General features: G+C 37.8%; 1 protein-coding gene across 1 annotated transcript in view; it reads right to left on the bottom strand.

The window, feature by feature from the left end:
• Positions 1–19,813: 19,813 nt before the first annotated feature.
• Positions 19,814–23,252, bottom strand: part of LOC103482330 (B-cell receptor CD22-like) — a 9,249-nt gene continuing 5,810 nt past the window's right edge. The window contains exons 2-5 of the mRNA XM_017301760.1: positions 21,106–21,214; positions 20,736–21,007; positions 20,175–20,474; positions 19,814–20,100 (exon numbers count right to left, since the gene is read on the bottom strand). Coding sequence (XP_017157249.1) covers positions 19,814–20,100; positions 20,175–20,474; positions 20,736–21,007; positions 21,106–21,214 — 968 coding nt within the window. The remainder of the gene's footprint in view (positions 20,101–20,174; positions 20,475–20,735; positions 21,008–21,105; positions 21,215–23,252) is intronic.

The raw sequence follows: 23,252 nt of genomic DNA, 5'->3' as shown, positions 1-23,252 counted from the left end.
GAAAGGAGGAAGATGCGTGTCTTCCACAAATTCACAAGGACGTGAGCAATTATGGAATCCTTTCTCTCGTTTTCGTTGGGTTGTCCCAAAGCCCAGCTGACAAGCTGGGATGTATTTGTCTCCAGGCAAATATTAATTTTGTTTGTCTTTCAGATTGAGCTTTATGAAACAACCATTCTCCTTCCAACCGCTTTGCTGGAAAGCTAAACCGAAAAAAGTTAACATTTCCAAGTGCTAGCTCCAAATTTTAATGCTATTTGTGTTCACGCTAAGGAATGCTTAACAATGAAGCTGAAGTCTGTTTTCAGGCAGATGACGGTATCAGTTTATGTAAATCAATATAATGTCAAATGAAATGCCTGGCTAAAGTATTCACATCCCTTGGAGTTTGTCACGTGTTTATTTCAAACAACGCTCAATCAGTTTAGCATTGTTCCAAATGTTCTCTAACAAATCCTTCTTAGAAAATGAATATTTAAACAGTGATTACATTACAGACAGATGGACTTGTCTTCCCAGCTAGTAGAGAAAAAATACTCACCAAATGTCTGTTAGTACAAGTCAAAGTTTATGTATTAATTCTTCTTTCTTAGTTAATTTAGTAATTCAGAAACCTTTGAAATAATCCATAACGCTACACGTAGTTCAATGTTGGATAATGAGAACCCTGATTGTGCTGCTTCTATCAATCAATCAATCAAATTTTATTTGTATAGCACATTTCAGCAGCAAGGCATTTCAAAGTGCTTTACATAATTAAAATAAAAACAGAAATAAACAGTGAGAAAGAGAGAAATTTAAAAAATAAATAAAAATTAAAAAAAACAAACTCCCGTCAAAACATTAAAGACATAAAAACATGGAAGACATCAAAACCCGCACTCTAACCCTAATTTAGCCATAAGCAACTCTAAACAGGTGGGTTTTAAGTTGAGATTTAAAGGCACCCAGTGTTTCAGCTGTTTTACAGTTCTAGTTACATTATGTTTTTTATTATTAATTCTGCATAAATATATTTAATTAAAATAATATATGCAAGAAAGTATATACTCCCTTAGAAATGTAAGATCTATCTACTGATAGATTAATAAAGAACTTTATGAAGATTAAAGCAGCTCTGATATCAGGAGCAATTCAGGCTTGTAATAAGTAACCATGAAAATAACTATGCTTTGTAATAGTGATGAAAAAACTGTTATAGAAACCTTTGCTTGCTTGACCTGTTTGTCAGCTTAAATTTACTTTAAACCTTGGGGTGATTTCTAATTGCTCTCATACAGATCGTAATTGTAGTTCAACATAAGAACTGACTATGCTTTTAACTTGCAAGAAACCAATTATTTTATTTCAAACCCACATAAACCACTTCCTTTATTTTCTGTGTACTGTAAATCCCCCACACGTCATTCTGTCCTCAACTTAAAACTACAAACAGATGCACTTTCCAACAGATCCCAGTCAGAACGTACCATCAGAAAATCACAGCCGTTTGCTGCGATTGCAAACCATTGCATCAGCATTTCTGTTTAAAAAGAAAAAAAAACAAAACAAAAAAAAAAAATATATATATATATATATAAATATATATATGCGCATGTAAATTCCCTGCTGCCTGGTAATCATTCCTCTGCAACAAAGTTCAAATGATCACATTTTAATGCTGACATCCGGTTTTTATTGCAGGAGGCTCAGTCAAAATAAGTATGCATGAAGCTTAAGTCGCACGTCGTCTGTTGGTCGTTGATTATCAGCAGCAGCATCTGAGCACCGTATTCCATGTGTCCTCGCTTTTTGACACTATGGAGAGTGCAAACGTGGGCATGCTAATGCTCTGACTAGCCAGTAGACTTACTCTCTCAGCAGGATTCGGTTGTGTCGACTAGTAACGGGCATCTACACCTGCTGTAGCTCATGATCATTGAAAAGCGAAGCAAGCAAGAAACCGGTAACTCATAGCTTTTCGTTGAGTTCTCAAGATGTTGCCCAAGATCCCAGCGACTCTGGGGTGTGATGCAGATAGCAGAGCAGCAGGCGGTAGAGACGTAATTTAGTTTTTGTGTAAATGTTGCCATCTGCACCTGTCAGCAAAGATGCTTCGCAACCTTCTACAGCTGACCTCACGCGCCTTCAAACCGCAGCCTCTTCCCCTCCCCTGCGACGCGCACAACTGTTCATGCATTTTGATGAAACGTCAATAACACGTGAATCCAGATTAGCATTTTTGGGACGTTCATATGACCTTTTTAACTGCCGGCGTCCCATTTAAAAACCAAGCAAACTTCAGCCTGTCACGGAAAACTCAGCGGATCTGTTGATCAGCAGCTTGATGATTGTAGCTCTGAGTGCAGAGGGGTGTGTTGATTATGGTTGGGAAAACCTCTTCATGCTAGATTAGTAACATTTTCTCTTTAGAAAATGAACCTTCACTGTGTCCGGGATGTGTTTTATTGTCAGTGGAGAGCTGTATTCATGCATAGCCAGCTGATGAGCTGCACAGAGTTCAAGAGGCTTACACTATTCATGGAGTAAGTCTGTAAATATTAGAAAAAAAAAAAATCTGTTTTCAAATAGGGAAGCAACTGTGTTCTTCATAATATCTAGGATGTATCTGGTGGTTATTTTCTATTGGTTGTTTTCATCTTCAATATGTACAACAAGCTCTCTTCTCACATTTAACCTCTCAGCTGAACAAAGTATTGTTATCTGTAAGGTGTCATTTAAAAGAGATTAAAATGATAAACACAAAATTCCCATGTGCTTCCATAAATTCCCAAACGTTTACAAATAAGATCAAAATGTAAACACAAGGTATTTTTCCCCATACGTTGATAGAAGTATTCCGAAATCACGACAACAAAAGGTTAAGTTTATTTATGTTGAATTAAATTGACTTGTTTTTGAATTTTGGTTGCTGCATAATCTGTACTTTTTCTTTACCTTTCTTTTTGTATATTTATTTATTTAAAGCCTGAGCTTAAATAAATGTTAAACCAGCCAGTCTAGCCTGGTTGAAAAGCTGACAGAACCCTAATGCAGGCTGTTGTTGGCCATTAAGTCAATGCATCCATACCTACCTGCCGTTTAGATAGAGCGGTGAATCATTTTCCTGAAAACTGCTCGCAGAAAGTGCATACTCATCAGAATCCTGTTTACTGATTCTGAAACTATTTCTGTGTTCATCCTGTGCAGTGCAGCAGAGCGATTTTATAAAACCAACCTGTTCAGCACTTTGCATGTAACACAGGCAAAGATTATTTTTGATCGCCTCCTTGCTGTGTGCTTTTTTTTTTTTTACTGACAAGCAGTCATTGGTGCGCTTTCTGTAGACAAGCTGCAAAGGTTTCAGACTGATGGAGTAGTTTAAGTAGTTTTAAGAAAGGAAATGTGAAATTGTTACAAACTCCTTTGCACACACAGTGACAGTGATTAAACTGTACCTTCTAAATTTAGGAAATATTGATGATGTGATCTCTACAGCTACATTTTCTTTTTAACTAGTCGTGGCCATTTTAAGCTAAAAACGTGCAAAACGTCATCCTGGTTTTTAAAACATTTACCTTATAGGGGTAAGACGTGCTGAACCGTGCCAAAGACAAAGCTGTATTAAAAATTTATTATTTATTACAATGCTTACTCAATGGTTATTAAAAAGTTTAACTTTGGACAAAATAAAATTACAAAGAGCTGATTTTTTTGTCATCTCTTGAAGCAAAAAAGAAGATTAGCAAAAGAACATCCTGCAAACACTTGACAACATTTTTGTGAAGGTAAGTAAAGGAGCAAAGGCCACCAGGAAGAAGTCCAAAATAAGACAAATCTATACTTAATAGATTAGTCAGTGGAGAACATGAGGTATAGCATTCTGCTGAGGGGAATCAACAATGGCGGATTGTTGGAAAGGTTTTTCCTTCTTCCTTGCATAGAAAATAAAACTTTAAAAAGCTCTGTTTCAGTGTTATGCCGCGGGTGATGTAAAATACCAATGTGTCAGAAAGTTGGTAGCTTTTATCACAGAGAACAGAAACACAGGGATCTTTTCTGCAGAGTCTCAAAGCTCTCTGAGTTCAGTGCATGCCTCTCTGCAGCTGCTGTCACATTGCTTCCCGCTTTGTCAAGCATGTTGGTTTATCAAATGTTGGTTTATCAATGTAGATTATGTGCATAGGGAAGAGAAAACTATCCCCATATCAGGCGGAGCATCATTTATGATATTCTGTCACATATATTAAGGATGCTTGCTGCTTTTCATGTTCCTCCTGTTTGTATAGCCTGTTTGTGAAAGTGGAGTGGAAATCACAATGTTCAGTTGCAACAGGAAGAAAGGAGTGACATCATCATAATCTCTTGTTTGATTTTCTTCCTATTTATGGGTGGCCTGGCCATCGGTGTGTGTGTGTGTGTCCCATAGAGGTTAAAATGTACTACTCAGATTGTCTTCAGTTTAGCAGTTCATCATGTTTAAGTGAGCCACTTTTCAACAGTGCAGACTGAGAGTCTGCATAGTGAAGCACGAGAGGTCATTGCAGCAACTTTCTAATAAGCACTTATGTAAACTGTGCTGCATATACAGTATGTAACACATCTGAGCTGTAATATTGATGATGCTATTTTTTTTTTCATTGCCAAAATAAATGAGTAGCATTTTTACTTAGCTGCAGATCAGATTGTGAAAAATGCAGTTTAAGAAAGAAAGATGATCTTGGAGCATAAGTTATATAAAGCATACGGAGGCTTTAGTTATGGGTTTAACCATCAGCTTCGGTTCAGTTACTGAAAGTCTTCCGCTTCTCTCTCTGACCTGTTTTCTGACAAATTACTATGAAACAAAGCTAAAACCACCTTTAAATCTTCTTATGTCTTTAAAACCCAACACGGATAACACAAGTGTTGGATTTACTCATTTGCTGATTTATGAGCAACTCTCTCTTTACATTATAATCTCTTATTAATAAAGGAATTAATTGTTGAGAGGTCAAGTTTTAGATCATCTTTTTTTTTTTTTTTTTTTTGCTTTATTGGATCTACAGCTGAGCCTTGATCTCGATGACATTTTTTGCAGTATTTACACAGCCTGTATTGAAGGCTGCTTTCAGAGAGCATTTGATGGTATATAATTTTGATATGTCATTGCCTGAGCAAATAATAATATGAAGCTATACGTCAGGGCAAACTCTCCCTCCTACACAGCGTTTCCATCAACTGATGAGAAAAATCAGCAAAAACTGGCAACAAAGCTGATTGCTGAATTTTTCTAACACTTGACTGAGCAAAAACTAGAGATCAAATCTAAAGATATTTTACTGTACGTTGATGTTGGATTTGTCAACTTTGTGTTCATAAACAACACATGTTTGAGATTTTATTAACTTATAGAATGTTCTTTATAAATTGGGACCAAACAGCAAACAGAATGATTGTCAGAACTTTTCACTGTAAAAAGAGTTTTATAAGAAATGTAGAAAGCAGCTGGTAAGAGAGGTTTGTGCACACTTGATCAGCTAATATGTGAAATGTTCAAACCACCAAGAAGCACAGAGTCTACTTTTGAAGACAACACAAAGGATGAAGACAGGAAAGCCGTGTTGAAATTGGTGGTCGAAACAAATTTCTGTGTTGTGCTTGAAGTGCTTTCGATTCTGCTTCGGATATAAGACGGGAACTTAGATTACCCACCATTTGGCAAAGCAAAATTACAGAGTTTCACAACAAGTTAAAAGCACTTGCACATCTAAAAGACAAGATGAAGCACCAGGTTTGGTTGAAAAAACCTGGTGCATCATCAGCAATTCCTCGTAAAAAGAAAAAAAAACATTCTATTTTTCTTTTACTGCACTGAATGATCTTGCACCAGTTTATATCTGAGATTTTGAAAACCCACCAGACTATCAGAACTTCACAGTCTGCTGGTCACTGTCAGCTGGACGAGCCTCGGTCCCCTGTGAGCGACCCACCATCTCTGACCTGGTTTTGTTCAAATCCTAATCCATTCTTTTTTAAAAGGCCTTCAATGTTTGACTTTCAGTATTTTTTGTATTTTCTCATTTATTTTAACATCATAACTTTCCACTTGACACTATTTTGTAAAGCACTTTAGTCAATGCAAGGCTTTGTCGTAAGGTGGTGCTATGTGTATATAAATGACATTTGATTGATCATTTTCTATTTTTCAAAAATAATAAAGCAAAAGAAGATGCACTGGATGGACGAATGGATCTTTAGCTGATTTATTTTTCAGGTGCTCCTGAGCCTGAAACAATGAATCAGATGTGTTTGCTTAGAGTTTATCACAAATCAATTTAACCGCCTGAACATTTCCTCTGAAGGACAGAGAGTCTCGTTTATGTGACCATCAGCCTTCACCATCAGATCTGATTAAATGTCTTTTAGTTGTGCTAAACCTAATGCCGATTTCTGCTGATAAAGAACGAGACGCTACGTAAATTAGACATAAATTCACCTCTTAATGATCTGAAAAGAAACTGGAAATCAGTTTTACTGCATCCTTCATGATGCAACACCGAGCGGTGGGGATGTTGCATGTATCCACTGGGGTCATGAAACGATCCTGTGTTGCACTAATGCGTTGTAAGATGCAAAATAAGGGAGTCAAATCCAATAACGGAAGAGAGAAAAAGCTGTAATTACTGAAACATTGATTGGCAGAACCACCCACAGCACATCTATTTCCATCGCTGTGGCGCTTCTGCTGCCATAATCAGATGAAGGGTTAGAAGTCTTCAGTGCCTATGATGTGCAGCACTTTCATCAGGATTGCTTTTTAATTTTCCAATTTAAACAGACACACTCAACCAGGCCTTTAAAGGAGTAAATCTTCTCTTTTTCTTGAACTTGTCGTTAATCTGAAGCTACTTTTAAAATGTCACAAAAGAGAAAGAAAAATGTAAAAAATAAAATAAAATTGGAAATTAGTTTTTCAGTCCAAGAAGGACAGATATTAAGAAGTAATTATCTTTTTCTTATCTTTTCTGAAAAATATGCCAGTGCTGGCTTTCGCTTCAGAGGACTACTCATAATCAAGAACTAATTTGAACTGGTTTGGGTTTTTTTTAATCTTCATCAACTAATATAAGGGTGTAGAAAAGTATTCATACAGATAGAATTTTGTCACATTTTCTCAACTTGAGAATTTAATGCGATAGGCACTGCTTTGTGTTGGTCTAACAGTGGAAAGAAATCGATAAATACTCTGCAATTTCACAAATGAAATCTGAAAACTATTCACCCTCTCTATATTTTTATACGTTAATATTTAGAAACCAAAAGGATTATCAAGATCCAGGAACACGACAGGCAATTCAGGGAGAAAGTGATGGAGATATTTAAAGCAGAATTGGTGTTAAACCATATCCTAAGTTTATATCAGTCAATCCATCATCAGAAAATAGAAACGGTACAGTCAATCTACAAACCTGCCAGGATGCAATCTGGATAGTTTTCAGATTTTTATCGAGGCACATTTGAAAACATTTAATTTCCCTTCCACTTCACAACGACACACCACTTTTTGTGGGAATTTCCAGAAGTTCCCACAAATCAAATTTAAAGAACTGAATAAACTGATTTTTGAGAAAAGTTCTAGAGTTGGGGTATGTTTCCTTTTGCAACTCGCCGTTTGTGCTTGTCTGAGAGTCTGCTGCTCCTGGTGACTTTGGGACTTGTGGTTAATAAGGATGACAATTCCACCTATTTGCTCACAGATGTTTGCAGTTCTTCCCGGTTCGATGGCGGTCACAAATAACCACTTACCAGTTTCCTCTTCCCCTGGATGGAGAGTCCCTTCTCCTTATTGGCCATTAAGCTTCTCAGGCCGCAGACTGTTAACGACCCAACCACCTGGAGCTTAGTCATGAAATGTTCCTGCTTCCCTTTTTTATTGACCGTCGGCACATCGGATTTATCTTCCTGCCTTCTTCCTTAATGACGGCTGCAGGTTCTTTTTGTCTGGTGAGGCATCTGAACGTGCTGGACGCATGGCGGCCCTGCACGTGCCAAACACCGGGTCACCCATCCTGAGGAAACCCCCGGGCTCCTTTCCTTTCATCTTGCAGTTTATCAAGTCTTTTTAAAAAGTTGATTAAAAGTCCGCATGTGTAACTATCTGATTGAAATTCCTTAATCACGAAGTTATCGACTCTCTGCTTGAGTTCAAGGAAATGCAAATGTTGCCCGGTGCGTTCTTCTGATTGCATCCCTCGTTTCGCCTGGACTGCGTCAGAGGTTCCTAATGTTCCACTCATTTGCCAATTAGCTCGGTGGGAAATCACGACACAATCAAACCTTTACGATTGTTGAGAAAACAAACAAACAAAAAAAAAACACCTTAATTGAATCTGTGTTTAGCATGACACAATGTGTGAGACGGCGACAACAATAAAAACACTCAGCTGAGGCTGTTTCTGCGTTTCAGGATGTATTAAACTCTCATATGCTATTTAGCCTTAATCCTGAACAATGGAGGCAGGCATGAGTCAGGCGCCTAAAAATAAGAGGAGGAATATCTGGATGTGTCTGCGCTGTTGATATCAGTGGACGTAAAGTTATCTTTGGAGCAAAGGTCACTGGAGAAAAGCAGCGAGGGGAGGAAGCACCTGCGTCTTTAAGCAACACTCGTTTGTCGTCGTATCTTTGTGGGGACCAACGCTGATACAATACAGACCCACCTCCATGCAGTCACAACTATAACCTCTCAAACAACTGGTTATGATTTTCCAGATTTTCTCACACTTATGACTCGGAAACCTTTTTTTTTTTTTGAGAAATTAAGAGGTGTATTTGTTGGTCTCCTTCAGATCGTCGTCTTTTACCTGCGTTACCTGATCGCTCTGAAACTTAAGGTCAGGAACTGCAGGCCTGACTTTTTCCTTCAACACTTTCTGAAGCAGGAAATCCTGCACTTATTTACCAAAGCTTCTGAAATGGATTTGCAATCCTTTCCAGATTGATCAACCAGTTTGTCTGCATACTTTCTTTTGATTAAGACAATGAATTTTTTTTTAGATATTTTTCCCTTTTCACATTGTTGGAGAGGTTTTATAAGATTCAAGCCTGGATGTGGAATTGAATTCTGCTGTCCTCAGAAACGGGGAGATAAACACTTTTAAAATTAGATTTAGTAAGGTTAGTAGTTCTGAAGGTGGGGAATGCAGTTACTTTTATACACATGGTGACAAATTGGGTTGGAAATCATAATTTCTTTTAGTCATCATTCAAACTGGAATTGATATTTGTTCTGATAAAATGTGTTTTGATCTGAAATCTTTAGCTGACAAAATAGAAAAACAAACCTGCATGGTATTTCTCATAACCAAGAAGATAATGTACCTTATTACTCTATTTTTCTCGCCTTTCTGTCTGTCGCTCTGTTTTTTGTATAATCTGTTTGAATAAGTTCCTCAAAACACCACAACAATTTATTATAAACTGTCAGCAATAATTAAAACGTGCAGCAGCAGAGACAATCATAAGCCAGTTTGTTTATGAGCGGTTATTTGTTTACATTCCATTATTTAGATGGAAAACAGGAAGGCTTCGCCTAATGAAACCCTKAWTCCWGTCAGGCTSKTCTTTWAWTKRAKAAYAGCGAGACAAAAAGGCACMAGTMAAAGATWGGAGGAGAGGCTGTGTGTGTGTGGGGRGRGRKGKGWGSSTGYGYGTGTGTGKGTGCGTGTGTGRGTGTGTGTGTGCGTCTATCTGTGTGTCTGAGCAGGTTTGTCAGTATCCGTCAACAATTAAAAGCAAACTTGTCCTGAAACACACCCATACCTGATATCTATTTCAAACAAATAAGCAAATAAATAGTTTTTCCTTCTGGCTTCACACAGCGAGAACACAGAGAGATAAAATCGTGCCTCACTTTCTGACTTCGTTCTGTTTCAGCAGTTGGTATGTATTATCTATATTGTCTGAAATTAAATGTTTTTTTTTGTCTCTGCTGCTAGATAACTTTTTTTTTTCTGAACAAGTCAGTGCATCAGCTTCTGGGCTAAAGGTATTCGCTGCACCTATAATACATTACATAAAGCAACCAGCCTCACATCAAACAAAAGATTTAATCAAAATGCAATCTCTTTATGTCTAGTATTGTAGAAGAAATCAACAAGAGCAAATTAATTCAAGTACAAACTATTTCAAGGTGCCCTATTGATTAGTGCTGCTACCCCCTGACTGTTCATTGTGGATTAAACAGGAACTTATACTTAAAGCTGCAGTAGATAACCTTAATAAAAATTGTCTCTTTTGTTCTTTATATATTTGTTAAAACTGTGACTATATCCTGACAGAATGATACAGATTATCTGTGGGGAACTAAATCAAGCTCCTCTGCCTCCTTCCTGTTGTCCTACTGAAATTTACAGAAATACACTGCCCATCAGAAACAACCAATCAGAGCCAGGAGGAGGGTCTTAGTGCTGTCAATCACCCTCATGTATGCACTGCTAGCTCTCTTCAAACTTCAAATAGGATGTGGATTCTTGTTGGCCGTCACTACATGCAAAGCCATTATTTAATATAAAGCAGAAAAATTATAACATTTTTTAGCAAAAAATAAATAAATAAATCACCGTGGACTTGAAACACAAGATAAAAGCATTGTGCTAAAAGATGCGACGTTTGCAAAGACTCAAAAGGTAATCATGAAGAGCAAACTCGAACATTAATACAAAGAGGTAGAGCAGAGAGAAAAAGAGCAAAGTCCTCCATGCAGGGATCAGCTGTTTCTGATCTGATCTCAACTCATTATCCTACATCGCAAAGATAAAAGAAACTCATCTGGCAACTATAATCTGCAGATTTGGTCAAAGAGGAAATGTGATTTGAAAGAAAAACTAAAGAAAATATGACGTGGATGTGGAGAACAAATTTAAACTTTAAAGGGTTAAAGTTTGGATTTTTTTAAGTAAGCTTCTGTGAATCTCAATGAGATTTGTTAAGAGACAACAGCCAGTTAATTTGATTATTTGTACTGAAAATGTCCATATGAGTGGATAGAACATTGTTAGTGGGTATGGTTTTCATACAAACTGTGTTTTAGTGCATTTATGGTTCACCGAGTTTGGTGGTTTTATCAATTCACCACTTTTCCTCCTCCATCAAGAACAGGATGAACTTTTAGATTGTGTGTGCAGCAGTCTGGATCTTCCCTCGCCATCAGCTGACGTGGCAGATTGTCATCCATCCTTAGCTTGTTAGATTTCCACCACTGTGTGCTCACTTCCCCAACAAACTCTTTGAGGTGACATCTTTTTTTTTTAACAACAGAAACTCACTTCAAAATAATCTCAACTGACCCTTTAAACACCTGACAAATCAAAAAATGAAACACGTTGACGTGTTTCACAGGGATTTTATTTGATAGACTGACACAAAGTCGAAGGTAGCTGTGAAGGAAATGGCGAAACATCAAACTGTGGAAGCTGCCAAAGACGGAGAAGAACTGATCCAGAACAATCAGGCTTTGTACCAACATGAAGGACTAGCAAAGCATCATAAAAGAATAAATGCATTGTGGTCTGCAATTAAAAAACTAACAGGACTCATGCTGATCCATAGAGCTGTGTGTGAGTTTGTGGAGGTTTATGTGTTACCTTCCTTTACTTTGACTATTTGACCAGTGGGTGTGTCCTTCCAGCTGAAGCTCATCAGAACTAATCAGTATCAGTTAACCTTGACGTCACATAGTTAACCCGATCTTTTATTTATTGATTAGAAAGCTGATTAGAGCCTCATTTTGATACCCATCTATATGCCAAATGTGCTGTATTTCTCTACTATAGATGTCCAAAATAGTGAATTTGTAAAAAAAAAAAAATAAAAATTAAACATATCAGTTCTCTACACTGCAAAAACACAAAATCTTACCAAATATTCTTGGTCTAGTTACTAGTACAGATATCTTAACACTTGAAATAAGACAAAATTAACTCACTAGTAACTTTCCAGCACAACATAGAAGTTAGTCTAAAGTAAACATTTCCTTAAAAGTGGGAAAAAGTATTTGTTTTATTGGCAGATTATTTTACTGATAAGACATTTTTGCCTTGTTTTCAGTGAACTGATCTGCCAGTGGAACTAATACTTTTTCACCAATATTGGGGGTATATTTTCTTAAAACAAGATCCTAATTTTTGCAGAAAAGTTATTAGTTTCGTCTTATTTCAAATGCATTACGATATTTGTACTAGACCAAAATTACTAGTTAAGACTTTGTGTTTTTGAGGTGTAGATTTAATTTACAACAATACTATTAGCCATGTTAGCTTTCTGGGGCATCCCTCTTCCTTCTTAACATATTAAGAGCCAGTTTGCATAAAACCTCCAGTGACAGAGTCACGAGGTGCTTCTGATAGACAGAAGTAAGTAGATGGCCAATTGAATAATAAGGAAATGGATCCCCAGAGCTTAGCAGAGAGCCTGCAGACAGTCAGTCACAGTATAGATTGAGTTATTAAAATGAACCTTGAGGAGGTGTGCATTTCATATGCTTTGAAACAACTGAGAAATACATTGAGGGAAGGAAATGTAATCTGGGCAAAGATACAGCGAATAGCAAATTAGCGCCCAGTTCCGTAATCTATTTAATATGGAATGGCATGAGCTGCTTCAACATAAGAGGGAAAAATACTAATGCAGTTTCAACAATAAGATGAAGTAACATTGCATATAGCCTTAAACCAGAGCCACCCACGCACTGTTGAATCACTGAGACGACCAGGAGTTTCCAAAGATGTGAGCACAAAAGGAGAGAGGGATGGCGGACTCTAGTGGAGAATCTTTCCGATTGATAGGCAGGAAAAAAATCAAAATGGTGCAAAAACGACATAAAGGGATCAGTGGAGAAATGTTATTTAAATGGAAAAAAAAACTAACTTTCAGTACACAAACGCCTGTACATCCCCTCCCAATTTAACACCACTCCAGCTGGTGGAAGTCATGACTAAATACACCACATATTGATTTACGTGTGTACGTGCTTCAGCGCTCTGATGCAGCGTTTCTTTTTTGGACCTGGAATATTTTACAGGTCAGTGCTGCAGCATCCTGCCTATTTCTCATCACAGTGTTTTACAGGAGTCTCTGGAGGGGTGCCCAGGCTTTTATATTTTTGATTAAGTTGAACTAAACTCCCTTTCGGCATAGCAGCTCGTTTTTTTCCCATTTAAGTAGCCCTGACCTTAAAAGAGAGTTTTGAATGTCTGCCTTCATTGTTTGTCCTGACTTCTCCTACTTGTGGCCTGACTCTCACTGTTATCAGATATGTTGCCACATCTAAATACACACCCTGCATGAGTCTAAGTGTGAAGGAAGTAAGACCACTGTATGGCAAACATTTCCAATCAAATCTCTAAAGTATGATTGTGACTTTAGATGCTATCCTGTTTTGTACAGTGTGTGTATAATGGGATGAAGGGTGTAAAATTCAGTGTTCTGCAAAGTCAAGGCAAGGTCATGTGACTTTATGATGTCTCCGTCTTCCTTATTTTTCTTTTTGATATTTCAGATGAACATCCAGTGTCAATGAGAGTGGCAACGTCAGTAAATAATAATTTGAAATACTTAAGTCTTTTTCACCACTTTCTCAATCTTTATCAGCGCAGGCAGAGAGTTTGCATAGTGTAGCTATATGTTACCATTGGCTCATTGGTGGAAAATTTGTATTGTTTTTACTCTGTTTCAGAGGTTTGGATGTGTCCGTATTGTGTCTGACTTGAGCCAATGTTCAACATGTCCATAAGACATAGAAGATGTGGTTATTTTACCCTCTAGTGCAAAATGCAAAGGAAGGCAATGCTGAAAAATCATTTTTCTGATGCTAGGCTACTAAAGCAAGAGGTAGATAAGCTATGATGTGACAGGAGTATAATAATTTTTCTTAAAGGACAAGTTTTAAATACGGAAAAGGGATGGCAGTGATGCATGGGTACTGGAAATAGCATAAATTCAAACAGAGCTCCTTCTTTCACCTGTTCTGCACAATTATATTATAGATACTTGAAGGTAGCAGTAACCCCAACAGTTAGGATTTAAAGTTGTATTTAAATGCTGGGGAGATGATTACTATGTCCATGATCAAATGAGTCTAATTAACAAAATGCATGACAGATGATGGAGTGCATGAACATATACAGATGAGATAAAATGGCTAAATGCCTTAAGGTGTAGAAGTCAGTTTCAGTTTACTGCAGTCATAAGCACTTGGTTTTACATTTAAAAACAAAAAACAAGAAATGGTTTTAAACACAATCTAGATCATTTATTTAAATAGAAAAATAATCAGATTTTTTTTTTTTTTTGACATTTCAGGGTAGCTGGGCTCTTCCTTAGAAATAGGGTGAGAAGCTCGGTCATCCGGGAGGGACTCAGAGTAGAGCCGCTGCTCCTCCACGTCGAGAGGAGCCAGTTGAGGTGGCTCGGACATCTGGTAAGGATGCCTCCTGGACGCCTCCCTGGTGAGGTGTTCCGGGCACATCCCACCGGGAGGAGGCCTTGGGGAAGACCCAGGACACGCTGGAGGGTTAACGTCTCTCGGCTGGCCTGGGAACGCCTTGGGATTCCCCCGGAGGAGCTGCAAGAAGTTGCTGGGGAGAGGGAAGTCTGGGCCTCCCTTCTGAAGCTGCTGCCCCCGCGACCCGACCCAGGATAAGCGGACGAAAATGGATGGATGGATGGATGGATGGATGGACATTTCAGGCTACTTTTTTGATTTATCCTTTTATTCTCCTGAGCTGTTGAACTGGCAGTATTTTCTTTTCTGCATAATCTACATAATACAACAGCTCTGGTCTTTGAGAAATCATTATTACTTATTCTGGCATAGCAGACGAGTGACATGACCATCATTTCTCTGTCCTGCCTTGACATTGACAGGTTGTTCTTGTCAGTAACATAACTCTTCACTGTCAGTTTGTTTTACATTTCATTTAAACACACTTTAATGTTAGGGCTATGCTGTAGCTCAACTTTAGAAAGCCCCCCCTCCCTCCCCAATTGCTTTACAACAGAGGTCTATAAGGCAGTGCAGCTCATGTAAAACTGGTCAGTTGTATAAATTGAACCTCGTTCCTCTGTTGAAATTCAAAATCTGCCTCTTTAAGTTGTCTGCTGATCAACATGATCACTTTTGAGTTGATCACTTCATAAATTGATCACATCTGCTCTGTTCTAGACCGTTTCTCCCTCCTGCCTGAAATGCACAAATATCAATTTCATTTACTGTACTTTGTCTCTGTCAGGAACTGGTTGTGAGGCTGACACGGTGGACCCAGGTTGAAGTGAGAGAAGTGATGATTTAATGAGTCACAAATACACAACCCAGGCAGCACAGGTGAGGCGCCAGTAATGACCCTCACACTGGTAGCAACTGGTATAAAGACACAAGGACACAACAATAGATGAGGAAACACAGACACAGGTGGGATTAAATACACAGAGAGTAATCAAGGAAACAGGACACAGCTGGGATCAATCAAGGTGAAAACACTGATACGCAACTGAACACAGAAACCTAAATCCTCACAGTCTCAACAGCTTAGGGTTATTCAGCCAAACACATTTTTGTCACCACTCAGACCCTTAGCTACTCTTCAATCTATTAATTTGGACCAACAAACAGCGTCAGATGCTGTACACAAACTGGGTTCAGTTTACATATTTGAGTCGCTGGATTTCAAAGCTAAGTAGGCAAACGGATAAACTGCCAGAGAGCAGGAGAGCAGGCAAAACTTTGATGTGGAGGTAAAATGGAGAAGGCGGATAAATGAGAGTGATGCGTCTTTAATGGAGGAATCTTTCTGGCATACGACGAAGAGCGCAAGGGCTATTTGCAGGTAATACATAAAAATAAATACGCTTGTAAAAGGTTTTCATTTGGCAGCATTTAGCTGCTTCTCTTGTTGACAGTATTTCAAGAAAATTGCTGGTTGATTTACTGGAGGGCTAAATTAGGTGAATGTTTGTGCCAATGGGAAGATTTTAGTGGTCTGTGCTTATTATATATATATATATATATATGTTAATAATGTGTATTTGTTCACATGAGACAGTAAGTGAGGGAGACTAAGAAAGCTGATTAAAGTTATGTGACCCAGCAAAGAGAAGAAGAAAAAAAAAGTCAGTAAAGTCGAAGGTCCTTTGAGTAGATTTAAACATCCTGTTGAATGTGAGAGCGGCGACTGAGAGACGGATGTTGTCACGGCGATGCTGGTTGGTGTCCAGAGCTTCACAGTCTGTGATATACTGAAGCCAGATCATCACATATGGATGTATCTACCTATACATGGATGGATGGACCACAATAAGCCGAGATTTATCAGCATTTGTGAGCTGCATGCTGCAAAACAGGAAATGATCCGAGTCTTCCTCCTCTCTGAACATTGCTGAATACTAAAACGCAGCTGATAAAAAGTCTGGAAAGACGAATCATTTCTGTTTCGAAAGAGAACTGCAACATGGGTGACATCTCTCCCGGGCCCGGAGGGAAACTCATTTTAGCTGCTATTGAGATACTGCAAGCAATCTGTAACCAGAGGAGGAAACGACACAGCTGCAGTGTGTGGCTGACGAGGAGTAAGGAGGGGGGACAGCATCATTTAGTGACACATAGGCTATCTAAATTTAGCCCACCTACTCAAAATGCAGTCTTGACATGAAAACAGATGCAATCGTGTCCTTTTTGTCAAATGTGGCGGATTCTTCTCGCTTCTCCTTCCGCAAGTCCGTCAGTGGTGAATAAGACCAACACAACGAGAAAAAATGCATTACTGAACTGTCTCTTTAAATACAGCGCAGTTTACAGTAATATATTCCCTTATGAGAGCCATTAAGACAGAGTTGGGGTTGAAGCTGACATTTAGAAGAGCAAACTCTCTGACTGCTTTTGATCTTAAGGCATTTGCCTGTGTGGCATGACAAACAAAGGTCTCCCCCACTCTTAATGAAATGTCAAACCATTAGCAGAAAAATGCCAGAGTTTACCGTGTTGGTTTTCTTTCACAAAACTCTCAAATCCCTACATGTGTGTTTGAAGTCCACGTTGATCTTTACATGCTATTTTTGCAGAAAAAAATGAGAGATGAGCCACAAGCCAGTTTGTGAAAAAAACTATACATATGTGTGGTTGTAATATTTAGCAGATGAAATACCAAAAATGTGATCAGATAATTGACCTTGAGGGCAGAAAGTAATGATGGTTGATGAATCTTGTGATGAATCCTAATTCAGTCTGACTCGGAGTCAAACAGCTGCAGGGACTTTTGGATGAAAAGGGCTTGAAAAAGTTACGCAACATTCATCCATTTTCTACACATGCTTATCCTTTCAGGGTCTTTATCAATCCCCAGTGTTCACTGGGTGACACTCTGGACAGGTCCTCAGTCCATCACAGGACAACACAGAAACACACTGGACAAATCATAACGAACGCACAAACTCATACTGACCATATAACAGTGAGGACTATAGACAATGGAGGGACTGAGAATATGCTATGGACATTTTATTACCTACAGTGATGAAGAGAAGAATGCTGGAGAGTTATCCAACATGGAGTCAGTGGCACTACCCATAAGGAGAATAGGTTGTCAAAAAAAGGCAGCCAGCTGGTCACTGAATTCTGTATACAATCATTTTAATGGCATGTAGAGTGGAAGAAAACTGTGCTGAGGAAAAAGATTAACCAGAAACTGGAATCTACAGAAAAAACTGAGAGGAAATGCCTAAAGGATGTCCACAAGAGTCCAGGAGGCCTTATGAAGGCAGAATATAAGCTGTTGGTGGATAAAACTACAGACCATAAGGAAAATAGTTAGTCAAGTGCGCCACCCAATGGTCAAAAGTTAAAAAAAAACATTTTTTATTTATTTTTTTGGGAGGAAATCAAAATAAATACCTTTTAGCACATGATTAATAGAGTGTCCATCCATATATTGAAGTAAATGGTTAATAGCTTCTACTTGTATTGCACTTGATCAAGTCCAGAAGACCACAAAGTACTTTAACTACAGCTGTTCACCCTTTCACTCACACACTCACACCCTGATGGAGGCTAGAAGCTACTGGATAGCAGCTACAGCTGGCATGCAGGGGTCCACCTGGTCCTCTGACCCCCACCTGCAGGTAAGGAAGGTGAAGTGTCTTGCCCAAAAGGACACAACAACAGAGGGATCGAACCAGCAACCAGCCGACTGCAAACTCCTTAGGAACACTTTGTGAAGAAATCCATATCAAAAGGGAATTTAAAAAACGTCATTGTTTAAAAAAAAAAAATTCTTAAAAATGCACCATCATGTGTTTGCCTTTAGATGGCACCAGAGAGTTAAATCAACATTTGTCAAACCTTTCAGACATGAAACAGAGTTCAGGATGTTATTCTTTGGAGTCAGACGACTTTAGAGCTTCTTTAGTTAAAGCTTTGACAAAATACTGGGACTTTGAGTGTTTACTCACATACCATACAAAATACAAGATATAAACACTGGTCAAATGTCTTTATTTGAAATTTAGAAGGACATAAAAAAAAAAAACTAAAACAAATGACAAACTTAATCAGAAAATTATCTCATCAGAACATTTCTGAATGTTCCCTTTGATTAGTTTGTCAAATTAACAGTTAAAAAAGAACAATGACACATTCTTATCTTATTTTCTTTCGACCAAAGCAAGACAAAGGCAGATAGTTAACAAATATGTACAATTACAAACATTTTTTAAAAACATTTGCTGGTTTGTACATATGATGCTTAAGGTGTGTGACTGGTTGATTTAAAACTAAAGTTGAATGTTCTTATCAAATTCAAAGTCAGCAGACATTAAACTCTGTCTGTGCTTCCAGTCTTTATTTTGTAACAGCCACTCATGGGTTAAATCTACAACTAAAAAAGAGTGAAACTACAAATGTTAAGATTATAAAGGTTTCATTTAAAATGGAAAAACTTTCTCTGCAAAAAAAAAAAAAAAAAAGCTCAGAACAAAATTATCTTCTTTTTTTGTTGACTTCAGCATAGAGACCCTCCAGACCGTCAGCAGACACTTTGACCTCTGCGTACAGCGTCTCCTGCTGCTCTCCATCCTGATTGGAGGCGGAGGAAGCTGGGAGGAAGTTCAGCTCTCCATAATAAAGTTCTTCCTCTGTCTTTTCAGCTCTCATTGGAACAGCAGAAGCCTCATTTCTTTCCTTCTGTAGAAAAAGATATTTTAGTCTTTGTCTTCATGGGTACCAAATACCAAATAAAGAAGCTAAATTTGTGTTTACCTTAGTCTGTTGAGGAGTTGAACGTCTGAACTTGAACAACCTGAAGGACAGTAGAGATGTCAGAATGACTGGTGAGTTTCAGGAGACAACAGAAAAATTCAGACTGAGATAAAGAGTGAAAGCTGATATGGAACATAGATAAGAGGCGAAACATCAAGAAAACAAATACAAAAAGACATGAGAAGCTGGAAGAACATTGGTTTGGTTGGCAGATTCCAACTTTCACCTGCACATAATTGAAAGTTTCAATCTAGGAGAAAAAAAATACATTTTCCCACATTCTTGATTTATAATCATATCCAGGTGATCTGATTATCACCTGGATCGGATGCCAGTGTTTTTAAACAACTTAGAGGCTTTTTATCTTTTGATACTCACCAAGCAACAACAGCCACGATACAGATGAAACAAATACATCCGGCTACAACGGGCAGCCAGTAAAGAACTGTAGTAGTTGGATGTTGGGAAAACACAACAAGTAAATAATCAAACTTGTAATTATAAGAATTAGATTTTTAAACAGAATGGATTTAATGAAGTTAAATATTAACCTATCACTTTCTCTTCCCGACTGATTTCCATGCTGACGGAGATCAGTCGTGATCTTTGATTCCCCAGATTATTTGTAGCCACACAGTAAAACTTTTCTCCCTCAGTAGCATTGAACCTGTGAACCTGCTCCACAGACACATTAGTGGCTCCATGTTTGCTGTTCTTGAACCAGGTGAATCTGGGTGGAGGTGTGGCTCTGCTGGAGCAGCTCAGCTCCACCCAGCTACCTGCTGACACCAAACCTGATGGACTSATGGATGCTGAGGTGTTTCTAGGAGCATCTGAGGAAAATGAGACACATGAACTTTATTGATCAGAAACAGCTGAACCATGACCTGCTGATAGGATCACTTACATGAAACACTGAGAGTCACTTCTGTCTCTGCTGTCTTGTTTCCTCCAATCACAGGATATCTGGCAGAACATSTGATGTTGTATCCATCATGTGTRYCTGACAGAGTGATGHTCTCCTGGATTTTAGTTGTAAAGGTTCCATCTGTGTTTTTCTCTGTTTGTCTGAGAGAGTCTTGTTGGAGATTCCAGGTGAGTTCAGGAGGTGAGTTTGGACAGGGAGTGAAAGCTGAGCAGGTTACAGTGACAGACTGATGCTCCTTCAGGTCAGAGGGAACATTAATGCTGGGACTCCAAGGAGAATCTGGAGTTTTACATTAAACATCTTCCGTTAAATAGTGCAAATAATAAACTGTTTCTAAAATTTAAGCTGCTTCTTTTAATTCCAGACATTTTTCCATATCTTTTATCCCAATCCCAAATAATTTATTGTTCCACACTTTGGATATTCATATTAAAAATATATATATTTTTAAATCATATTAAAAAAATCAAAAAGAGACTATAAAGAAACCATAAAATATATCATGAATAATACGGTATCAAAAGTAATATTTCTTCTTACCCTTAACTGTTATATGAAGACGATGATATTCAGCTGTTGCATAGAATGGCTTGTTCTCAATTCGGAGGTAGTAACTGTCAGTATAACTCGTCTTTAATTCAGGAAACAGAGTGGTGCAGTTTCCCTCACTCAGGTTTCCAGTCGTATTCATTGAATAAATGTTAACTGACCCATCACTGTTGAAAATAACAGGATTTGGATTGGCTTTAAAATTTGAATTTTTTTTCAACCAAACTCCATAGATGGGTCTTCTGTTGTCATATGTGGAATGTGTGGATTTGAAGCTGCATGGGATTTGCAAACAAGATCCACGACGCTCTTCCGATCTAACCAAACTCCATAGATGGGTCTTCTGTTGTCATATGTGGAATGTGTGGATTTGAAGCTGCATGGGATTTGCAAACAAGATCCACTCAGAGCTTCAATCTGCCGAGGTGTGTCAGCAATAAGCTGTGGATTAGGACAACCAGCGAAGTTACCTGTAAAAACAGATTAATTACGAAAATAATGTGGAGCAGAATCTGTTTGCATAAAAACTTCATGATCCTCACGATTCAGCTGCATCATGTTACATGTGAAAACTTTAAACTACATCAGAATATTTCAGACTAGAAATGATTCACATAATGTCTCCAAATGAAAGGAAGTGAACAAACATCTCACCTGGAATGAAGAAAATACTCAGAAACATACTGACTATCAGCATGTTCTCACACAGAGCCGCCATCAGACTCTGATTGTCGTCCTTCAATGGAAACATGATGAAAACAGCTGCTTTACTTTGGTGACTTAATTTAAGAAACTCTAAAGCAAAACTATATTTTTGCTACATTATCACATTTATTAGATGAAAGAAAATCACCATCTTCAAGTAAAGAAGGTTTGGGTTATAAATTATACACTTAAAACATAAAACTCAAATAAAGTAGATTTTTTTTCATGAAACTGAGAATGATTCACTGTACAAAGTATGTTAGAAATCATGAAAACATGACAAAATAAATATGACAAAATATAGAAAACACAAAATAATAATCATAAACATTAACTTACCAAATGTTCTTCAGTTGAAACAGAAATGCTTTAATTTTATCTTAAATAATTAATTTTTGTTGATCAGGTGCACCTCCGGTTTTCTCACAGAGAATGACACAGAAAACCAGAGTTGATGTTTAAAGATCAGCTTTGAGAAAGAGGAAGTCGACTTTGGCAACATTCTGCAATCATCATATTAACATAATGTTTAACATTTGACTGACAATACACAAATAAAATATTACATCTAATCTTCTCACTCCTAAATATAGCACATTATTTAATCCAGGTAAATTATGTAGTTTTCCAGCTTTCTTTTGATGATGCATAACTTTATCTTTTCTCGGCATCTTTCAGAACCAGACGAACTTCTTCTTTTTTCTGCCTGAACAAAACAACTTCATCTGCACTTCACCTGAATTCTGACACAGAGTGGTTCAGACGGGGAAGTAAGAAAGAAGAAACTTTTCTGCAAATATTTGTAACAGTGAAACTGCTAGTCACGGGGGAATCATGTCTTTCAAGTCATAAATCATACAAAAACTAACATAACAGGATGTAATGTTGAAAAGCACATGGCATTTCGATGACATGGCCCCCAAACAGGATTGGTTTGGTTTTAGGCAGGAAAATCTGCTTTGTAACTCCAGATAATACTGTGATTTTTGCAGCAGTGTTGCTGGTCACTTTCTTTCCTTTGGTATATTTGTGAACAAAAACGTTTTTATTTCCCGCTTGCTGCACTAGCTTAAGGAGGAGTTTGATCAATTTGACTGGCAGCCAATCAGAAAGATAATCATATCAAATAACATTTCAATAAGTTATTTTAACTTATTTTTTTCTTAATGAATGAAAGAAAGATTATATTTTACAAAATATTCAAAATTTATTTGATTCTTTTTTTTTTCCATCTTCCCTACAACTTTCTGCGGCCCCCATGTCGCCCTCTGGCGGCCACACGAAATGTTACAGTAGCTCTTCCTCCCAGCAGCTGTAATACTTCATAACCACTGCGACCAACAAACTCAATAAGTGTTTAAAACTCTACTGTCATTTGCACATTCCTGTTTGCACAGGTTCTCAACTCTTAGAAATAATCTTTTGATGTTTTTTTTATCCACATCTTATAAATTTTTCTTCACTAAATGAACCTTCTCAGCTGCACACAACTTTTAATCTGATCATGCTATATTTGTAATATTACAATATTTTCTTTGCTAATAAGATATTCAGTCTGTTGAATGAAGCTCAGGAGAAGAAGATGTCAACATCTGATATATTTTACAGAGTCCAGGTAAAAAACGTCACAGAGAGTGCTGCAAGCAGACATGAGGATAAAGCAGAAGATTAGAAGTAGCTGATAAAAAAATAACACAATATTTTTCAAATATCAGGGTATAATATATAATAAATCCATCCATCCATCCATCCATCCATCCATCCATCCATCCATCCATCCATCCATCCATCCATCCATCCATC

The sequence above is a fragment of the Poecilia reticulata genome, linkage group LG20 (genome assembly GCF_000633615.1).
Source record: "Poecilia reticulata strain Guanapo linkage group LG20, Guppy_female_1.0+MT, whole genome shotgun sequence".
Classification (NCBI taxonomy): Eukaryota; Metazoa; Chordata; class Actinopteri; order Cyprinodontiformes; family Poeciliidae; genus Poecilia; species Poecilia reticulata.
This window is presented reverse-complemented; position numbering and strand designations above follow the sequence as displayed.